This window comes from Notolabrus celidotus, chromosome 8 (assembly GCF_009762535.1).
Source record: "Notolabrus celidotus isolate fNotCel1 chromosome 8, fNotCel1.pri, whole genome shotgun sequence".
In the NCBI taxonomy this organism is placed as follows: domain Eukaryota; kingdom Metazoa; phylum Chordata; class Actinopteri; order Labriformes; family Labridae; genus Notolabrus; species Notolabrus celidotus.
Window position 1 is genome coordinate 10,010,374 of NC_048279.1, and position 17,218 is coordinate 10,027,591.

Sequence of the window (17,218 nt, forward strand, 5' to 3'; positions counted from 1 at the left end):
TTTGCAAGTCATTCTGTGCCCCACCTGTCCTCGATTTACAGTGGGGCAAACAAGTATTTAGTCAGCCACTGATTTTGCAAGTTTTCCCACAGATGAGAGAGGTCTGTAATTTTCATCAGAGGTACACTTCAACTATGAGAGACAAAATGAGGAAAAAAAATCCAGGAAATCACATTGTAGGATTTTTAAAGAATTTATTTGTAAATTATGGTGGAAAATTTGGTCACCCACAAACAAGCAAGATTTCTGGCTCTCACAGACCTGTAACTTCTTCTTTCAGAAGCTCCTCTATCCTCCACTCGTTACCTGTATTAATGGCAACTGTTTGAACTCGTTATCTGTATAAAAGACACCTGTCCACAGCCTCAAACAGTCAGACTCCAAACTCAACCATGGCCAAGACCAAAGAGCTGTTGAAGGACACCAGGAAGAAAACTGTGGACCTGCACCAGGCTGGGAAGAACGAATCTACAATAGGCAAGCAGGTTGGTGTGAATAAATCAACTGTGGGAGCAATTGTAAGAAAAAGGAAGACATACAAGACCATTGATAATCTCCCTTGATCTGGGGCCTCACGCAAGATCTCATCCCGTGGGGTCAAAATGATCATGAGAACGGTGAGCAAAAATCCCAGAACTACACGGAGGGACCTGATGAATGACCTGCAGAGAGCTGGGACCAAAGTTACAAAGGCTACCATCGGTAACACACTACACCGAGAGGGACTCAAATCCTGCAGCGCCAGGCGTGTCCCCCTGCTTAAGCCAGTACATGTCCAGGCCCGTCTGAAGTTTGCCAGAGAGCATATGGATGATCCAGAAGAGGATTGGGAGAATATCATGTGGTCAGATGAAACCAAAATAGAACTTTTTGGTAAAACTCAACTCGTCGTGTTTGGAGGAAGAAGAATGCTGAGTTGCATCCCAAGAACACCATACCTACTGTGAAGCATGGGGGTGGAAACCTCATGCTTTGGGGCTGTTTTTCTGCAAAGGGGACAGGACGACTGATCCGTGTTAAGGGAAGAATGAACGGGGCCATGTATCGTGAGATTTTAAGCCAAAACCTCCTTCCATCAGTGAGAGCATTGAAGATGGAACATGGCTGGGTCTTCCAGCATGACAATGATCCCAGACACACAGCTCGGGCAACGAAGGAGTGGCTCCGTAAAAAGCATTTCAAGGTCCTGGAGTGGCCTAGCCAGTTTCCAGACCTCAACCCTTATAAAAAATTTGTGGAGGGAGTTGAAAGTCCATGTTGCCCAGTGACAGTCCCAAAACATCACTGCTCTAGAGGAGATCTGCATGGAGGAATGGGCCAAAATACCAGCTACAGTGTGTGCAAACCTGGTGAAGACTTACAGGAAACGTTTGACCTCTGTCATTGCCAACAAAGGTTATGTTACAAAGTATTGAGTTGAACTTTTGTTATTGACCAAATACTTATTTTCCACCATAATTTACAAATAAATTCTTTAAAAATCCTACAATGTGATTTCCTGGATTTCTTTTTCTCACTTTGTCTCTCATAGTTGAAGTGTACCTCTGATGAAAATTACAGACCTCTATCATCTTTCTAAGTGGGAGAACTTGCAAAATCAGTGGCTGACTAAATAATTTTTTGCCCCACTGTATCTTTCTGCTTTCTCTCTTTTTCCTGCACCCCCCTCCTCACCCCTAACATTTTCCACTCTTCCACATTTCTCTCTCTCTCTCTCTCTCTCTCTCTCTCTCTCTCTCTCTCTCGCTTTCTTTCCTCTCTTACCTCTCTCATCTTCTAATCCATATATTTTCCCTCCCCTCTCATCTCTACCTCCTGTCTTGTTCTCATCCATCCTGCCATTGTGCCTCCTCCTGCCTTCCTTTTCCCTATTATAAAAGATCCCAATAATACAGTTTCACCTGTATAAGCACTGCATGAAGTCAAACTTCTGTCTCACAAGCAGTGCTGTGGTTCATGTTGCCTTTTACTGAATATTAATTCAATGCAGGTGTTAACTTTCACTTTTAAGGAGCTACTTAAAATACGTGCGGCCTCCCAAGATGTACTCGTATCTCAGTATAACCACTTGTTGTGTTTCATGTTTTCCTCCATGTGTAGATTTAACTATTGAATATAATAAGTGAAATTACTGTGATGATACATATCAGTCATGTCTGCACCTCTCATGAGTTACTGCAGCAGACATTTGAACCGTTTTGGCTCTATTTTCATAATGTGTGACTGCTGATCAGATGTTTACTACATAGACACAGAGAAGAGTAGGCAGTGCAAACTATTACCTTAAGCCAGGGGTTCCCAAAGTGTGGGTCGGGACACCCACAGGGGGATGCGAGATGTCTTTCACATTTCTTTTTTTCTTAAGTAATCTAAATGTGCTTATTTTACCTATTAATGTAAATAAGTACATTTCATTACTTTTCTGCTTTTCTTTGTTGCCAGATGACTCCTAAAGTTAGGGTAAGGGTTGGCTAACAGTAAATTAACAAAAGGATCAGTTGCAGCAGGTTATTTCAAGCACCACAGGAAACACAGCCACGTGTGCATGTAGGTAAACTAATTTTGAAGTATGAAGTAAATTAAGTCTGAAGCACATTTAGTCACTTTGAGGGACAGTGGGTGTCACAAGACTTTGGCACCTATATTTTGGGGGTCGAGAGCTGAAAAGTTTGGAAACCCCTGCCTTAAGCTATCTGAGTGTAAATATCTGAACTTGCATTGAAGTTTGACACACCTCTACTTTTTCTTTCTCTTTAGAGAGCCAGAAACTCCACTTCCAGATTAATGAGTATTAAATAGATGACACTGTGTAAAAAAACGTTTCTGTCTCGAGTCTCCAGCTTGTTAGCTTTTTTTTGTTTGCCTGGCACTGCTGCTCTGAAGTCCCACTCGTATTTCCATATCCACTAAAATGCACACTGCACTGACAAAGGTTTATTGAGGATTAAATCTGTACTTGGCAACTTTGCCTGTTGGCAGCACCATACAGCACTGAGAGGAACCAGTTTTTTAAAACTTGAAGTTGATTTCCCAGAATCCCTGTGATATAGTAAACTGATCACTGCTTGCTCTTTTAACAGGCAGTCATCATCCAGTTTAAAGCTTCAAGCCAAAGAGACAAGAGCGACACAAGAATTATGAATGAGTACAACTTGCACTTGCAAGTGCACAGAATAAACACACACTGCTGATCAGACTGCTGGTGTGTCACTTTCAAAATGTCTTTTGAAATTTGCAGTTAGTTAACAAATCCATGGACTATAAACCAAGAGTGTTGAGACTAAGGCTAAGGAGGTGTGAGGTACTCAGACAAAAAAGGAAAGTCATGACGGGTCAGACGATGAGCATTTATAATTTCTTAGCTACCCTACGACCCCGAACAAGATAAGCGGTACAGCAAATGGACGGATGAATGGAATTTCTTAGCTATACTTCATCATGTAAATGAATTAAAATGAGCTTTTTAGTCATAATTAATGAAAGACAGAACAACATGCGGAGTAAGAGAATGGATGATGTCCTTACAACTTTTTTTTTTTTTACAAGACGATCACAATTACAAATACTGTTGTGATGATCATCAAAGTCTAGTATCCAGGTGACATGTGATAACTTCATTAATGACACTAATGAAGACAGACAGTAAGCCTCAGTGGAGGAGGTACAGAATATAAAGGTGTATCATCCTGGACCACTAATCAGAAGTACAGCATCTCTGAAAACAGCAGAATGGATGATTATTAGATCCACACCGGGATCATTTTATCTGCTATCAAGGTTCTCTGATCTCTACTAGTATATGAGGTATGGTTACATATTCACTTTACAAAAATATGAACAATATAGTTCATATCCAAAAAAGAAACATTAACAAGTGATACAGAATAGGTTGTTACACATGTGTCAGTACAAACAATTACATGTGTTCCCAAGGTTAACTGATGTCTGCAGGTCAGCTCACTGCGGTCAGAAAGATTTTCTTTGTTATCAGGAACACAGACAATTTTTCATTTTCTGTGTTGTTGAACATTGACTGCGTTTATTTTGGACGTAGTCACTGTGATGTCATCTGTTGGATCGCGACAGCAAATATGGAGCCTCAAAGTGAACATTTGCAGTAAATGAATCTGCTGCTTGTGTCGTCTTTCTCAAGTTGGTATTCAGAATGTATTTGAGTCAGAGGGTGGACCTAGTGATGAGCGAGTGGTTGGCAAATGCAAATCTTTCAAGCTTAACAGTCTTCAACGATGGTCAGTTCACATGCCGGTGAATGAGAAAGATTACTCTCCTGTTTCTCACTAACAGACATCATACTCATGGTGGAGCAGACTAAACAATTTAAGATCGCTAGTGGAGCAAAACCAAAATTATCTCTTATCTCTGGTCAGAGAGTGGCAGCTGAATGCAGCAGGTAACTTAAAACAGGTCACAAGTCTCCTCAAGTCCACTGAAATCTCAACAAGTGAAAGACAGCAATGCTGGTGGCTACAAAATGAATAAATGTATGATAAACACTGAACAAGCTTAAACAATAGCTAAAATATAAATATGAAGATAAACTGCTCAGTGACAAATGATTGAAATTAAACACGTCACGCTGCACTGGCTACATTATTTAATGCTGACTGTTCTGGAGTTTGTTCCACGTGCATGATCCTGCTTCTGTAAATTCGCTTTAGTGTGCAGATCTGAGAGACATCTCTGTGTTAATGCTCCTATTCATGCCCGACTTAATGACAGTATATCCCTGTGACCATGAACAGCTTGTTGATTATGTGTTGTGTGTGTGTGTGTGTGTGTGTGTGTGTGTGTGTGTGTGTGCATTCGTGTGTGTGCATGTGTGTGTGTGCGTGTGTGTGTGTGTGTGCGTGTGTGTGTGTGTGTGTGTGTGTGTGTGTGTGTGTGTGTGTGTGTGTGTGTGTGTGTGTGTGTGTGTGTGTGTGAAAAGTGAAAAGTGATAAAAGTCTTATTTATTGGATTCACACAGAGACAGACAGGTTTTCTTTACTTCCTGCTATGTTGCTATAAAATATTAGCAGCTCTTAAGAAGCAGTATGTATAATCTAGATTCTGGTGATACATGGGCTGCAGAGCTCCAAATCTACTTTACCTTCATGCTAACAATTTTTAAAAATACATCTTGAAATATCAGTTCAGTTCAGCTCAGTTTAACATGGAAGTTTAAGGAATTGTAGCATCGCTGTCTACAGAACAAATAAACTTCAATACCTTGAAGCATGCTGACAAGGTGAGTTGAAACAGTGCTCTGTGAGTTACAATAAAAAGAGATGCTGTCAGTGATTTCAGAACAGAGCAGAGATTTTCAAATACAAGAACACACGTGCTAATTATGGTCACTTATGGAATGCAAAGACAAATATATACTATAAGCCATTTCTACCATAAGAATATTATAGATCCAATATAACATGTAGAGAGTCACAGGGGGACATCTTGAAGACAAATGAACCAGTCCACCCGTCACCATCAAAGACCACCACAACAAAGAGAGATAAAGATAACCCGACTCTCTGAGCTGAAGATAGCCTGATATAGAACCAAGTAGTAGTTTAACCCTTTTTATGCCCACAGAGAAACGTTTCCTCCCTCACAGTCTGATGACAATAATGAATCTGAAGAAGGCAGCATCTCTTGTTCATATTGCCAAAGAAAACAACCCAAAATGCCACTTTGCAACTTCATGAATATCAGGCATTCACTGACTGCATGCCAAACCCCTGAAGTTATGCACAGCAGGTCTGCCTATGGGAAGGATACCAATGATTAAAAGTGCTTTTCAAGAGAAGAGTAGGACGTCTCAGATTTATCCAAACAGTCGCTATCTTGTCATTTTAAATGTATTTCATGAAACACAAACAGACAAGTTCTTGGCGCTAATATGTCTGATTATTCAACATTCAGTTTGATGTATTATTTCATTACATGACAAAATACTCAGAAACAACAGACAGAAAAAAGGAGAGAAAAATAAGCAAAAGTCACTTTGCAGCAAAAGTGTGTTGTAATTGTGTGCTGTGTGCTGTGTGCTGTGTGTGTGTGTGTGTGTGTGTGTGTGTGTGTGTGTGTGTGTGTGTGTGTGTGTGTGTGTGTGTGTGTGTGCAAGCATGACTTCAAATGTGCTCATGTAAGTTGGAAACACAAATGCACAATTCACAAACTGAGCCATGTGGTGCTGGTCCATTTAAGAGGGATTTCTACATCATTCACCATCAAGGTCACACACACACACACACACACACGTACACACACACGCACACACATACGCACTCGCACACACACACACACACACACACACACACAACTTAATTAATGAAGGACATGTTCATGAGTAAGGCAGTCTTGTTAGAAGTGAGCCTCAGCTGACCCAGGACTGCCAGGTGTACTTCTGTCATACTGCAGTATTTAAGGCTTCTCACACACCTGTAGCTTGTCTGCTTTGTTCTGATTCAGATCCTAAAAAGATAAGTTGTTGCATTTACTTCTGTGTTCATACTGCATTATTTTAAAGCAAGCTCAAGCACACACCATCCAAGGGCGGTCCTCACTTCATTATGTCACAACCTCCTTTTCCCACTGCATAAGTTAACAGATGCCATGCATACTGGTTTTACTTTGCATTGTGGCAAGCCTACTACAAGACACTCACTAATGTTAGCCTGTTAGCCTACCAACAAAATAAGTTGTGGGTTGACTTGGATCAGTAGGGATGTCAAATGCCTCATCCACATGTGGGCAGATGATCATCAAATGTTGGACACAGCTCACAGAAATAAAGAAGTTTGCAAATTTGTGAATCAGTGCATGATCTATAGATCTTTCACAGCTCTGCCAAGCTGCATTGCACTAAAGCTTGGTTCATACTTCCGCGTTGAGCCAACGCAGCAGAGGCCAACGCGGACGTGAGCATACATACACGTGTGTCAATGTGCCAGCATAGATCTGCAGTACTATGCCGAAACACTTGAAAGTAGTGTGGTCTCTATGTTTCCCATCCTGCTAAGTTTTGTGCTTGCTTTTTCAGAGCAATTCTGAGCATATTATGTCAATTTAGAGCTGATACATGTTGCTATTTATCATATGGCAATTATTTGGGGGGAAATAGAGAGGAGACACAGCCAATGTACAGTGATTCTGGAAGTGCTGTAAATGCAGGATATACAATGCCGTCAAGTTGACCAATCACACGGCTTGCGGTCCGCCTTGTTTTGACACGTTACATTTTAGAGGAGGCGCACGTCAGGCTACATGCGTAGGCTTCTGTATTGAAAAAGGGCTACACAGACCTACGGTGTAGGCAGTGTTGATTCAATTCAGAAGTTTAAACCGGGCTTTGGGCACAAAAGTCTGACAACAGTATGTAACGGTAAGCTTGACAAAAATGGAAGTTACAGTGAGGAGAAGGACAAATTCTCCTGGTTCAATGAGCTGGACACAATGATCTGAACTTAACAAGCTGTTGAACCAGAAGATGTTGTTGAATCCTGTGATGTTGCTACACCTAGCACCAGGTCTCCTGCTGATGTTTAATCGGATGGCGACTGTGAGTAACTTAAGCCTGTCGCTATTTTTATGCAACTACCTCACCTACAAGGGGAGTGTGATGAGTCAAGCAGCTATATGTTCAGGTTACCATGTTGATTGTGTTCTCACTTCAAACAACCAGGGTTGGACTGGAAGCGAATCAAGACCACCTCTTCTAGGCGCTCTCAGCTCGCTTTTTTTCTGTACCGCATCAGAGTGTGATAGCTGTGTTCACATATGTCCAAAGGATCTTAGCCAAGGAGGAAAACACCCCCTGTTTAGGAACAACTTCCCAAACAATCGAGGTGTGAACGCACCCATAGTCTCTACAATACTGAAAACAGGCTACATGTACCACTGACACACACACACATACACTCACGCACACACACAGTCAGGCAGGCAACAGAGAGGAGAAATCCTCAGCCTTCTGTTATTCAGTGTGCATAATTTATAGCAGCCCCATATCTCCCTGCTAATGACAGCACACTGGGGCATCTGCAGCACAGCAGCAACAGCAACAGAGCAAACTGGTATAGCTAGAGTGTGTGTGTGTGTGTGTGTGTGTGTGTGTGTGTGTGTGTGTGTGTGTGTGTGTGTGTGTGTGTGTGTGTGTGTGTGTGTGTTTGTGTGTGTGTGTGTGTGTGTGTGTGTGTGTGTGTGTGTGTGTGTGTGTGTGTGTGTGTGTGTGCTTCTGGAGGTATAATGCTCTGTTGAGACAAGGACATTGAAAGAAGACAAAGAGGCACACAGAGGATGTCTGAAATAGACTCAGATAATGCAACAAAGAGGGAAAAGTTTGAGACAGACAAGTGAGGCCCCTTACAACTCACACACACACACACAGAGTCTTGTCTTTTTGCTTGTTTAGCCAGTGAATCTTCTTTGATGTGCATTAAAAATCACACAGATTGTAAGTTTGATCATCTTGTTCAAGAAGAATTCACAAAGCATTGTTCCCAGCACATACAGCTGAGTTAGCATGTGTTCACATGCACTGAGGAGCCTGAATCGTACAGCTCTTCTCCTGTCACGTCTCTATAAACTCTGCTCTTTCATCTCTGGCTAATAGACCTTAAAGTGTTAACACCAAAGAAGCCATAATCGAATCTTAAAAATTGCCAGGACTGGTTTCACAGCTTGTTCGGCTGTGCAGCCTTGGATATGTTTCCTGTTGCAAGGATTGTTTTGACATGCTGCCCCAGAGCAAAAATCTCCTAATACTGGGATTTGGAGATCAATGCAACAGTGGTAATTCCCTCAAGCTGCTGAACACACTGATGGGAGTGTAAGCTGAGAGACAGCAGTGCAGGTTAGCCTGGAATAAAATGAACTGCTGATAGAGTCTTGATGTTAGACATGAGAACACAGCTCAGGTCAGGCAGTGAACACGGTCTCATGTGGAGTAATGGTGCTTTGTTGGGTGAAGGGTTACTGGACTGCACCTTTATAGCACTCTTCCATTGTAATCTGCAAATACACAATGCACACGTTTGATTTCACTTCACATAATAATACATGTTAGGCATCAACTCACACTCATCTCCATAAAAAATATATTTCAAGTTTAAAAAATTCCTACCCATCATATTGATGGACTTTGTGAGAGCTGTGAGTAATATGCAATCTATTTCATACACGTCTTTTTCTAGACAATCATTTTAAAGAAGAAGCTCAATACATATTTATTTACTTTGTTTTTAAGGGTGAGTATCAAAGTATGTGTTACAGAACTACAGTCATTATGTGTTAGGCCTCGCTAATAAAGACACAATATGGAAAAAGTTCAGCATAAGGCTGGCCACACACGAGATGACTCTTGGATCTCTGATTTAAGAACTGTGAGAGACCACACACATATACCAACCTGAAACTTAACGTTTGTGGTTACGATTCCACAGACAACAGCTCCCAGAAACTTGCGTGATCAAACATGAGTTAAGAAAACAAACAAACATAGAGGGCGTTCAGCGTTGTCAGCTGGCTGTCCAGGCATGTGCTCAGTTTTGCAGCGAAAAAACAAAAAGACAAGGAAAAGAATCTGGATGAATAATTCCACAAGCTGGTCTTCCTTTTCAATATTCCACATGGCTTGAGGTAATATTGTGTTAACGTTGGCTACCATGTTAGTGAGCTGTAAAAGTACGCAACAGCTGGTAGGTGGCACATCCCTGTCTACTCCTCTCATTGGTTATTGTGGGTATTTCGTCAGAGGCAGTTTTACCTGTAATAATTTACAATACCCGGTCAGGGAGGCTCTGACATGATCTGGAACAGTGAAATAATCGTATTGCCACCCAACACTTGAGGATCATTTGGACAGATAATTGGTTTCGACGAGCCCCAAATAAGGTCACGCCCCCTCAATCATTGGCGGCTGTCTAGTGTGTGGCCAGCCTAACTTCTGTGTAGGTTTCATCTTTTTGTGAGTAGAGACTATTTCTTTATGGTTCACCCATTAGCTCAGCACTGCATAACATCTCAAGTTAGAGCACAGGTGCTGGTTTGCTCTCTGAACCCAGTGAAAATGTTTGTGTTGAAAAACGTTAAAAAGCGGTTAAAAGGTGAAGGTTTTCACCAACTATTTGAAGACACTGATTAAATATCCATTTTCACATCATGTTCTGTGAGGAAATCTGCTTCTATTACAATTCATCACATATTCACATTCCAATCAAAGGGGATTTAAAAGTCACATCTTATTTATATAGCAGCGAAAATGATAGAATCAATGAACAGTGAATCAAAATCACTTACGAATTTGAAGTCTAAACAACTGAAACCAAGTCTAGCACCTGAGGTCTGTCCATGACATGCTAGTCATTAGATATGTACGAATGTCAGCATCCAGGGGTCGCTCTGCCTTCACAGTCAGTTGGCTATAGCTTTAATACCAGCGCATGTGCAGTCTTCTTTTCTTTCTTCTTTTGGGAAGTTTTAAAGATGCTCTCTTCACAATGCTTCCTCTTAACAGCACATGGCTCGTAATTTGCTGTATGTACATACTTTAGATTGTTGTTTTCAACCAAATTTGCTCAGTAAGGACAATCACAAGTTACCAAACATGACTAAAAATCACGCAGTTGATACTTTAACATGAATCACCTCTGCAGATCATTGTTTTCTATAACCTCTCTCTTTATGAGTAAGATAATGGAGACAGTCTGTCGAGCTTCTCCCTACATGGAAGACAGATTTTTGTTGCAGATTTCACTCTAAGACAAACTATCGGTCCTCTGACTTTTTTTGTTAATTTTCATATATTCTAAAATGTTGAAAAAGTCCTTTAATGCTGATCAATAAACCCTGACTACAGTCATGATGACTTTAAGTTAGAAGAGGAAAACTGGTGAAATGTACAGAGCAGCAGTGAATTAGTTTGTAGACACTCTGTGTACAATAAATCCAGCTCTGAACTTAATGCCTCATCCTCAATGACGAGGGAGGAAAGGCTCTGGCTATTATTAGAAGTTGTACAGTATGCATGATTGCGGCATCTATTTGTAAACTCAGAGCTTAAGATCTCTCCCTCTCTTCACCTTCCCTCCTCTTCCTCTCTACCTCTGCTCCTCTGTGTGGCTGACTGACAGGAGGGCAGGCACAAGCTGAAACACACACTCCAGCTACAGTCAGCTACAGCATCAGGAGAGAGACAGAAAAAGGGGCGAGAGAGAGTTAGAGCGTGATATTTGAGTTATGCAGCAGTAGATACAGCATCAGTGACAGAAGAATGTTTGGGCATCAGATAAAGCTATTTTAGGAAGAAACTGTCAATGTGGCTAAAAAGACATGCCAACAGCAGTGATCAGAGAGGACCTACATTATGATTTAGACTGCCTGGGATGTAAGATGGGATTTTTTTTGTACTTTTTAAAAGAGAGGTGTTTGCTGTTCAAACACTTGGGTTATTTTTACTAACTATAGCAGGTGAAGTAGAGAGGGAGAGGCAGTGAAGGCAACTCAGTGCAGACATGTATGTGCTTTCTGTTCAGTTCCTCCTGTAGCCCTGAATATAAATGTAGAGTTTGTACATCTTTATTCATACTGAGTGTAGTTATACAGAATCAGATCTGTAATTCTTCTTCATCAAGCCAGCCTCTGCGTTGTGGTTGGTGGTTCGGGTTTACCCCTCTTCTCCCTGACTGCTCACACAATTTAATCAACATAGGCGCGCTGCTTTCGCAAGATTGGGGTGTTATTTTTTATGTGCCAAGAAGATTTAGGGTTTCATAACTTCTCACACTGCGTGGGGTCTATGCTTCAAATGCTGCACAACTGTAGGCTGCTGTAAAAGTCAACATTGTGATTTATTTTCTGTGTAAAAGTTTGAAAAAGCTGACATCATGAAGTGTCTTCAATCACACAGCTTGTGCGAGTAGTCATAGTAAGCAAGTTAAACAATGCAGCTGTAATGAATACTCTTTTCATTTATGATGCTTCTTTTATTGTTCTGATGTTTGCCTGCTCACATTGTTGTTGTAATGTAAAGACAACATGATCACGTCTGTAGAGCATTTGAACACAGAGCAATGCTGTAATGTTGGCAACCATGATATTTTCTCCTCTTTGTGTTTGTCACGCTGATGTTTCAGAGATAAAGCTGACGGATGTTTCAGGTTTTGACAAATACATATACGCCAAAGATCTGACTGAGATCTGTCATGGTGGCGTCTTACAGGTTTACTCAGCTGTGTCCTTCCGACTTAATAACTTTAACAAAAACAATGAAATATAAAATCATGTAAAGATCTGAGCTAATCTCAGTAATCTCAGTCTCAGCATTTTGATGTAAGTGTTCAACAGAAATAAGAAAGGCGTGTACATAAAAGTGAGTCTCCTCAGAGCTTTGCTGTGATTGGCCCGCTCTGTGTAGACTGGTTGGGATTGGTTGGGCTGAGGGTGTGTGTCTGCTGACACACCCCTGAACTCACCCTATCTAAAAGCTGAAGTTACTTATGTCTGAAAGTTGTCTCCTCCATCTAACTGGCCAGGAGCCCTGCTCAGCTGCAGCTCATTCACTGAAACCCTGACAGAACTGCATCCACCCAGAGAAAAGTGGCAGTCAGAGTCAGTGTGCTACAACGCCAGGAAGTCCTGGCCAAAACTCAGCTGGAGGCAATTAAACAAAGAGGGAATTATTTTGTGATACTTCACTGAAATGTTGAGGTTGTTTGAGATGTAAACCTACGAGTTAGCACATTAAGTTACATTTATGCCCCAAGTACAGATTATTTTAGTATTAAAACCTTGCTACCTTGTGGTTTTTACACTGAATGAACCCAGATATTGTCTAAAGCATTCACAGATACTCGGCTCAAATAACAGTGGAAAAATATACATTTGTGACTGAAGTGCTCCCTTAGCCTGATGAACACTTTTAGGTTTGCAGATGACTTGCAATAAACAAGAGATGCACAGGATGAGCTCTCAGTGGACAACCAATCTCCTCGAATTGCACCCTCTTCCCAAAACTTCTACCCTTCTGATAAGTTACCAAACTAACCCTAGGTTCTTGGTGACCATCACATCCACACACAGACAGGCTCTGTTTCTACTGACCCTGCAGACATCTAAAGAATGACAAACATCAATGTTCTAATGAAGATGTGGAAATTAGGAAGAAACTGGTAACACAGTGAATCCATGGGAGCATTACCCACTCTGCAGAGTCTAATTATGTTGAGTTACTCTCTGCAAATCTGGCTTTTAGTGCGTTTGTGCATGTGTGTGTGTATATGTGTGTGTGTGTGTGTGTGTGTGTGTGTGTGTGTGTGTGTGTGTGTGTGTGTGTGTGTGTGTGTGTGTGTGTGTGTGTGTGTGTGTGTGTCACACCAGGTGAATCAGCTCATAAGAGGGTATCTCCTCTCCTGAGCTTATCCCTGCCTGGAAAATGTGTTTCAGACAGAAGCCATAAAGCAAGAGCGCTGTCATAAATAAACGACGTGACAATTTTAGCATGTCACAGAGGTAAAAATAGAATGTTGAGTGGCTGAAATGCCAGATGAACCCTTTACTGAGACATTTCTGTGACTTCCTGCACCGAGCAGACATGAGTGGGTTGCATCAAAATGATGTTGACTCTGAATTTAAACAACACTAAGATGAAAAATGTGTAAAGTTGTTCACAAGGTTTAGTCCTAAAATCATAACAAGGATTACAGTCACCATCAGGTTCTGGGAGTTTTGTACTTTATGCTACCATCATTAAGATCATATTCCCTACTCTTTTGTGCAGCAGTTGCTTTAGTATTTCCTGTACTTCTCCATTCAGACTGACCACAGGACAAGCAGCTGCTTGATAAGAGGGACATCGTGTTTCAAGCAGAATTCATTCAATCCTAAAATCAGACATGCACTGTGCACCGTGGAGAAAATCAAGTGAAAGTAAGATACCTGAGAGGAAGAAGCTAATCACAAACAATACTTAAATATCATACTATGTTGAGCTTGGTCTGAGCCCAGCAGCTTATCCGAACTCTGAACGTTTCTGTACATGTGGTGAGAAAAGGGTCAACTTTCAGCTTCATAGCCGCATTACAGACAACTGAGGGAAAGAAACCTGAGAACGAATAGAGAAAAGGCATAACTCACATGAAACTATGAAACTACCGTCGCTGTGTTTTTTTTCTTGGCAGATGTTAAGACTGATTATTTATAAAAGCTATTCTGGTGACAGTAAGTTATGTAAAGATTTAACTGGACGGTGCAGCTGCTGCACACAGTTTGAGCTCTCACAAAGTTATTACAAAAACAAAAGTGCTCCAGGACTCTCTGCTGATTTGTTAGAGGGGAAAAAAGATCAATCTATTATATCCATGGTGGAAACTTGCAACAGGTTCAGGGATAATGATTGTAACCACTACCAACAGACTGTCACTGCAGTCCGCACTGGCACTATCAGGATGTTTTCCATATTCAATATGAGATAAAAACAGATCTGACATGTTACACTGGCTGCAGGAAACAGAACAAAGTTTAGAGAGATGGTTACCTCAAGAAGAGGTTGCTGTCCTTGATTCATTCCTCATGCTCTGCCCCTCTCTCTTTCTCTCTCACTCACACACACACACACACACACACACACACACACACACACACACACACACACACACAGGCGCTGCTGCCTTTGCAGGCTACTTCACTGTAAGGATGTGATGATGCAGATCTTACTGGGTGTTTTATTATCTTCATTGATCATCCCTTCCTTCCTGATCGTCAGGAGGAACCTGCTGTTTGGGGCTTAACCTCAGCTGTCTCTGTCTCCATCACCAGCACTCTCACCTCACACACCAACACTCACTCACTCACTCCTTCTCTGCAAGGCTTCTTATTGCATTATGGGTGACCGGGTTATGGAGGAGGAAGTGTCAATCGGCTGGAGCGCATGCATGTGTTTATGTACGCTAAAACATTGTATATAGACTACACACGCGCACGCGCAATCAAAGCAGTGACTGTCTCCTTACATCACCATGGCAGCTTCAGTGGCCCTTAGAGAGCAGTGTGAGTGTATGGCAGGTACAACGAAAAAGCCTTAAACTTACCGCAGTCCTCGCACAACACTCTCTCTACATCCTTCTTCAGCTCCGGCTCGCTAGTGTCAACAGGGGCGTAAGATGCCTTAAACACCAGGGGCTCGGCGGTCGGGTCCATGAAAAAGATATATCTGTGGTCCTTCTCCACCGTGGTGCACGGGGCCTCGGAGCCGAAGTCCCCGACGGTCACGAGCTGCTCCCTCTCGAGGCCGCCGCTGTTGACGGGCCACACGTCCAGCACTTTGACATTCACACTGTAGGGCTCCCGGGAGGAGACGTTCTCCGGGGAGGAGCGCACCTCGCCCTCAATGACCACGGCTGATCGGTACGCCTGGTCCTGGAGGGAGTTGAGACTCGGGGCGTAACAGGCAAAGGAGACCCCGATGACCAGCATGGAGAAATGCACTGGATCAAGCCTCATGCCGTCAGCCTGTGCTGTGCTGCAGTGCTGCTGGGTGGCGGAGCAAGCTGGAAGAGAGAGACGGCGGCGAACGGGCTCCGGCAAAGCAGGCAGGGCTGAGCGGCAGACCTTGTGGAAGTGTCCATGCCATCTGTGTCTGCCGCTTCTTTCCCCATACGGCTGCTGGCCTCGGATGGGGAGACACACCAGCCTAAGAACCGGAAACGGCCCGCGTCTGCATGCTTAAAAATGTGATTGCTGCATTCTCCTTCACCAACCACCCTCCCCCTCTTATCTCCTCTTTTCCTGAAAGGCAAAACAAGACTCGTAAATTAGCCTCCCCTAGAATCCAGCTCTAAAACCTATCTCTCTCTCCCTCTCTCACTGCTTCCCCCCTCTCTCTCCAGCTAATAGGCTAGCATCGCATGGGTGGGCGCATTGCCTCTGTGGAAGGAAAAAAAGCAGTTTGCGCGTACAAGGGAATCACAAGAAACGATACGCACTCGACGCACACGCACACGCAAGGTCGGGTCTTTAATCCACTTATTTCGATCGTCAAAAGAGTCCCACCACTGAGAATCCGTTGGCAAGGCAGCGACATAAAAAAGAGAACAGAAAATCGTGGAGAAACAGACTGACAGAATGAGATAGCAGCGGTTATCCGGTGAGGCGATGCAACAGTAGCGCGCACCCTCCAGCCGCGTCCCCTGCGCCCCTCATCAAACGCGAGCGGCTTACGTGAGCAAACATCACCTGCACGGTCACTGGCGTCGGCTCGCCACGTCCTGCGCAAACACCCTAATGACCCGGGCACCCACCGGTGCACCGCCACAGACCCAAGCAGCATGTGACCATGCCGGTCGACTGTGTAAAACCTCTGCGGGTGGGTGTAAGAGAAGACACCCAGCACAGAGTGCGTCTGTAGCCAAGCCCCTCACGGCGCCCACTGTGGATCTACAGTGCAAGAGGTGCAAGGGGGGCTATAGGCGACTACAACACACACTGCGGATAGATGTTGCGATGACTAACGCTGCGATTTTCTCTCAATGGATTCCTCAGTATATGTAGGGGGGCTGGAAGTTTCGACTTTTCTGCGTTTTGCCCTTAGCACGTTGAAAGAGAGCACACACAAACCCTGAGAATTTCCCACATTTTACTTTAAAACACTTCTCAAATATTGCTTTAGGTATGGCAACACGTGGAATCATCAGTTACCACAACCCCAGGGTAATATACTGGAAAGAATTACCCTAATACTTTGCCAATCTTGCTCAGCTACAGCTAATAAAATCACTTTTTTACTGAACAAATCTCCACCAATGAAACATAAGCTTTGCATATGCTCATACTTTTTTTTCTTGTGACCACAAGTATCCCCTCCTCCTACCAAGCAAACCAGCCCCTGCCTCCATCTCTGTATCCATCAATCAAGTCATTCATAAGATTTGCCTTTCCTCTCCTGTCAGGAGCGGTGCGCCCTTCGCCAGAGGTCAGAGAGCCTTTCATTGTTCATGCTGAGAAAGGGATAAAACATAATGTCATGTAGAGGACAAGTGGGACATATTTTTAAGCACAGATAGCTTAGATGATAAGGAAAAATGCATGAGGGGCTATTTTGTCACAGTATGCCATCACTCACATATTCCACCATCAGCAGGGTCAAGTCAGGGACCAGAGCTGTCCATGGTCCTGAAAGATTTGACAGGTTTACAGCTGTGTCCTAACAGGGCAATCACATGAA

The 17,218-nt window shown here is 42.9% G+C and overlaps 1 protein-coding gene across 1 annotated transcript in view; it reads right to left on the reverse strand.

Annotated features, from left to right (window-relative positions):
- The window catches only part of nrg2b (neuregulin 2b), a 52,052-nt gene extending 36,081 nt beyond the window's left edge, over positions 1-15,971 (reverse strand). Inside the window, exon 1 of the mRNA XM_034690300.1 lies at positions 15,087-15,971. Coding sequence (XP_034546191.1) covers positions 15,087-15,498 — 412 coding nt within the window. The 5' untranslated portion in view covers positions 15,499-15,971. The remainder of the gene's footprint in view (positions 1-15,086) is intronic.
- Between the last annotated feature and the right edge of the window lie 1,247 nt (positions 15,972-17,218).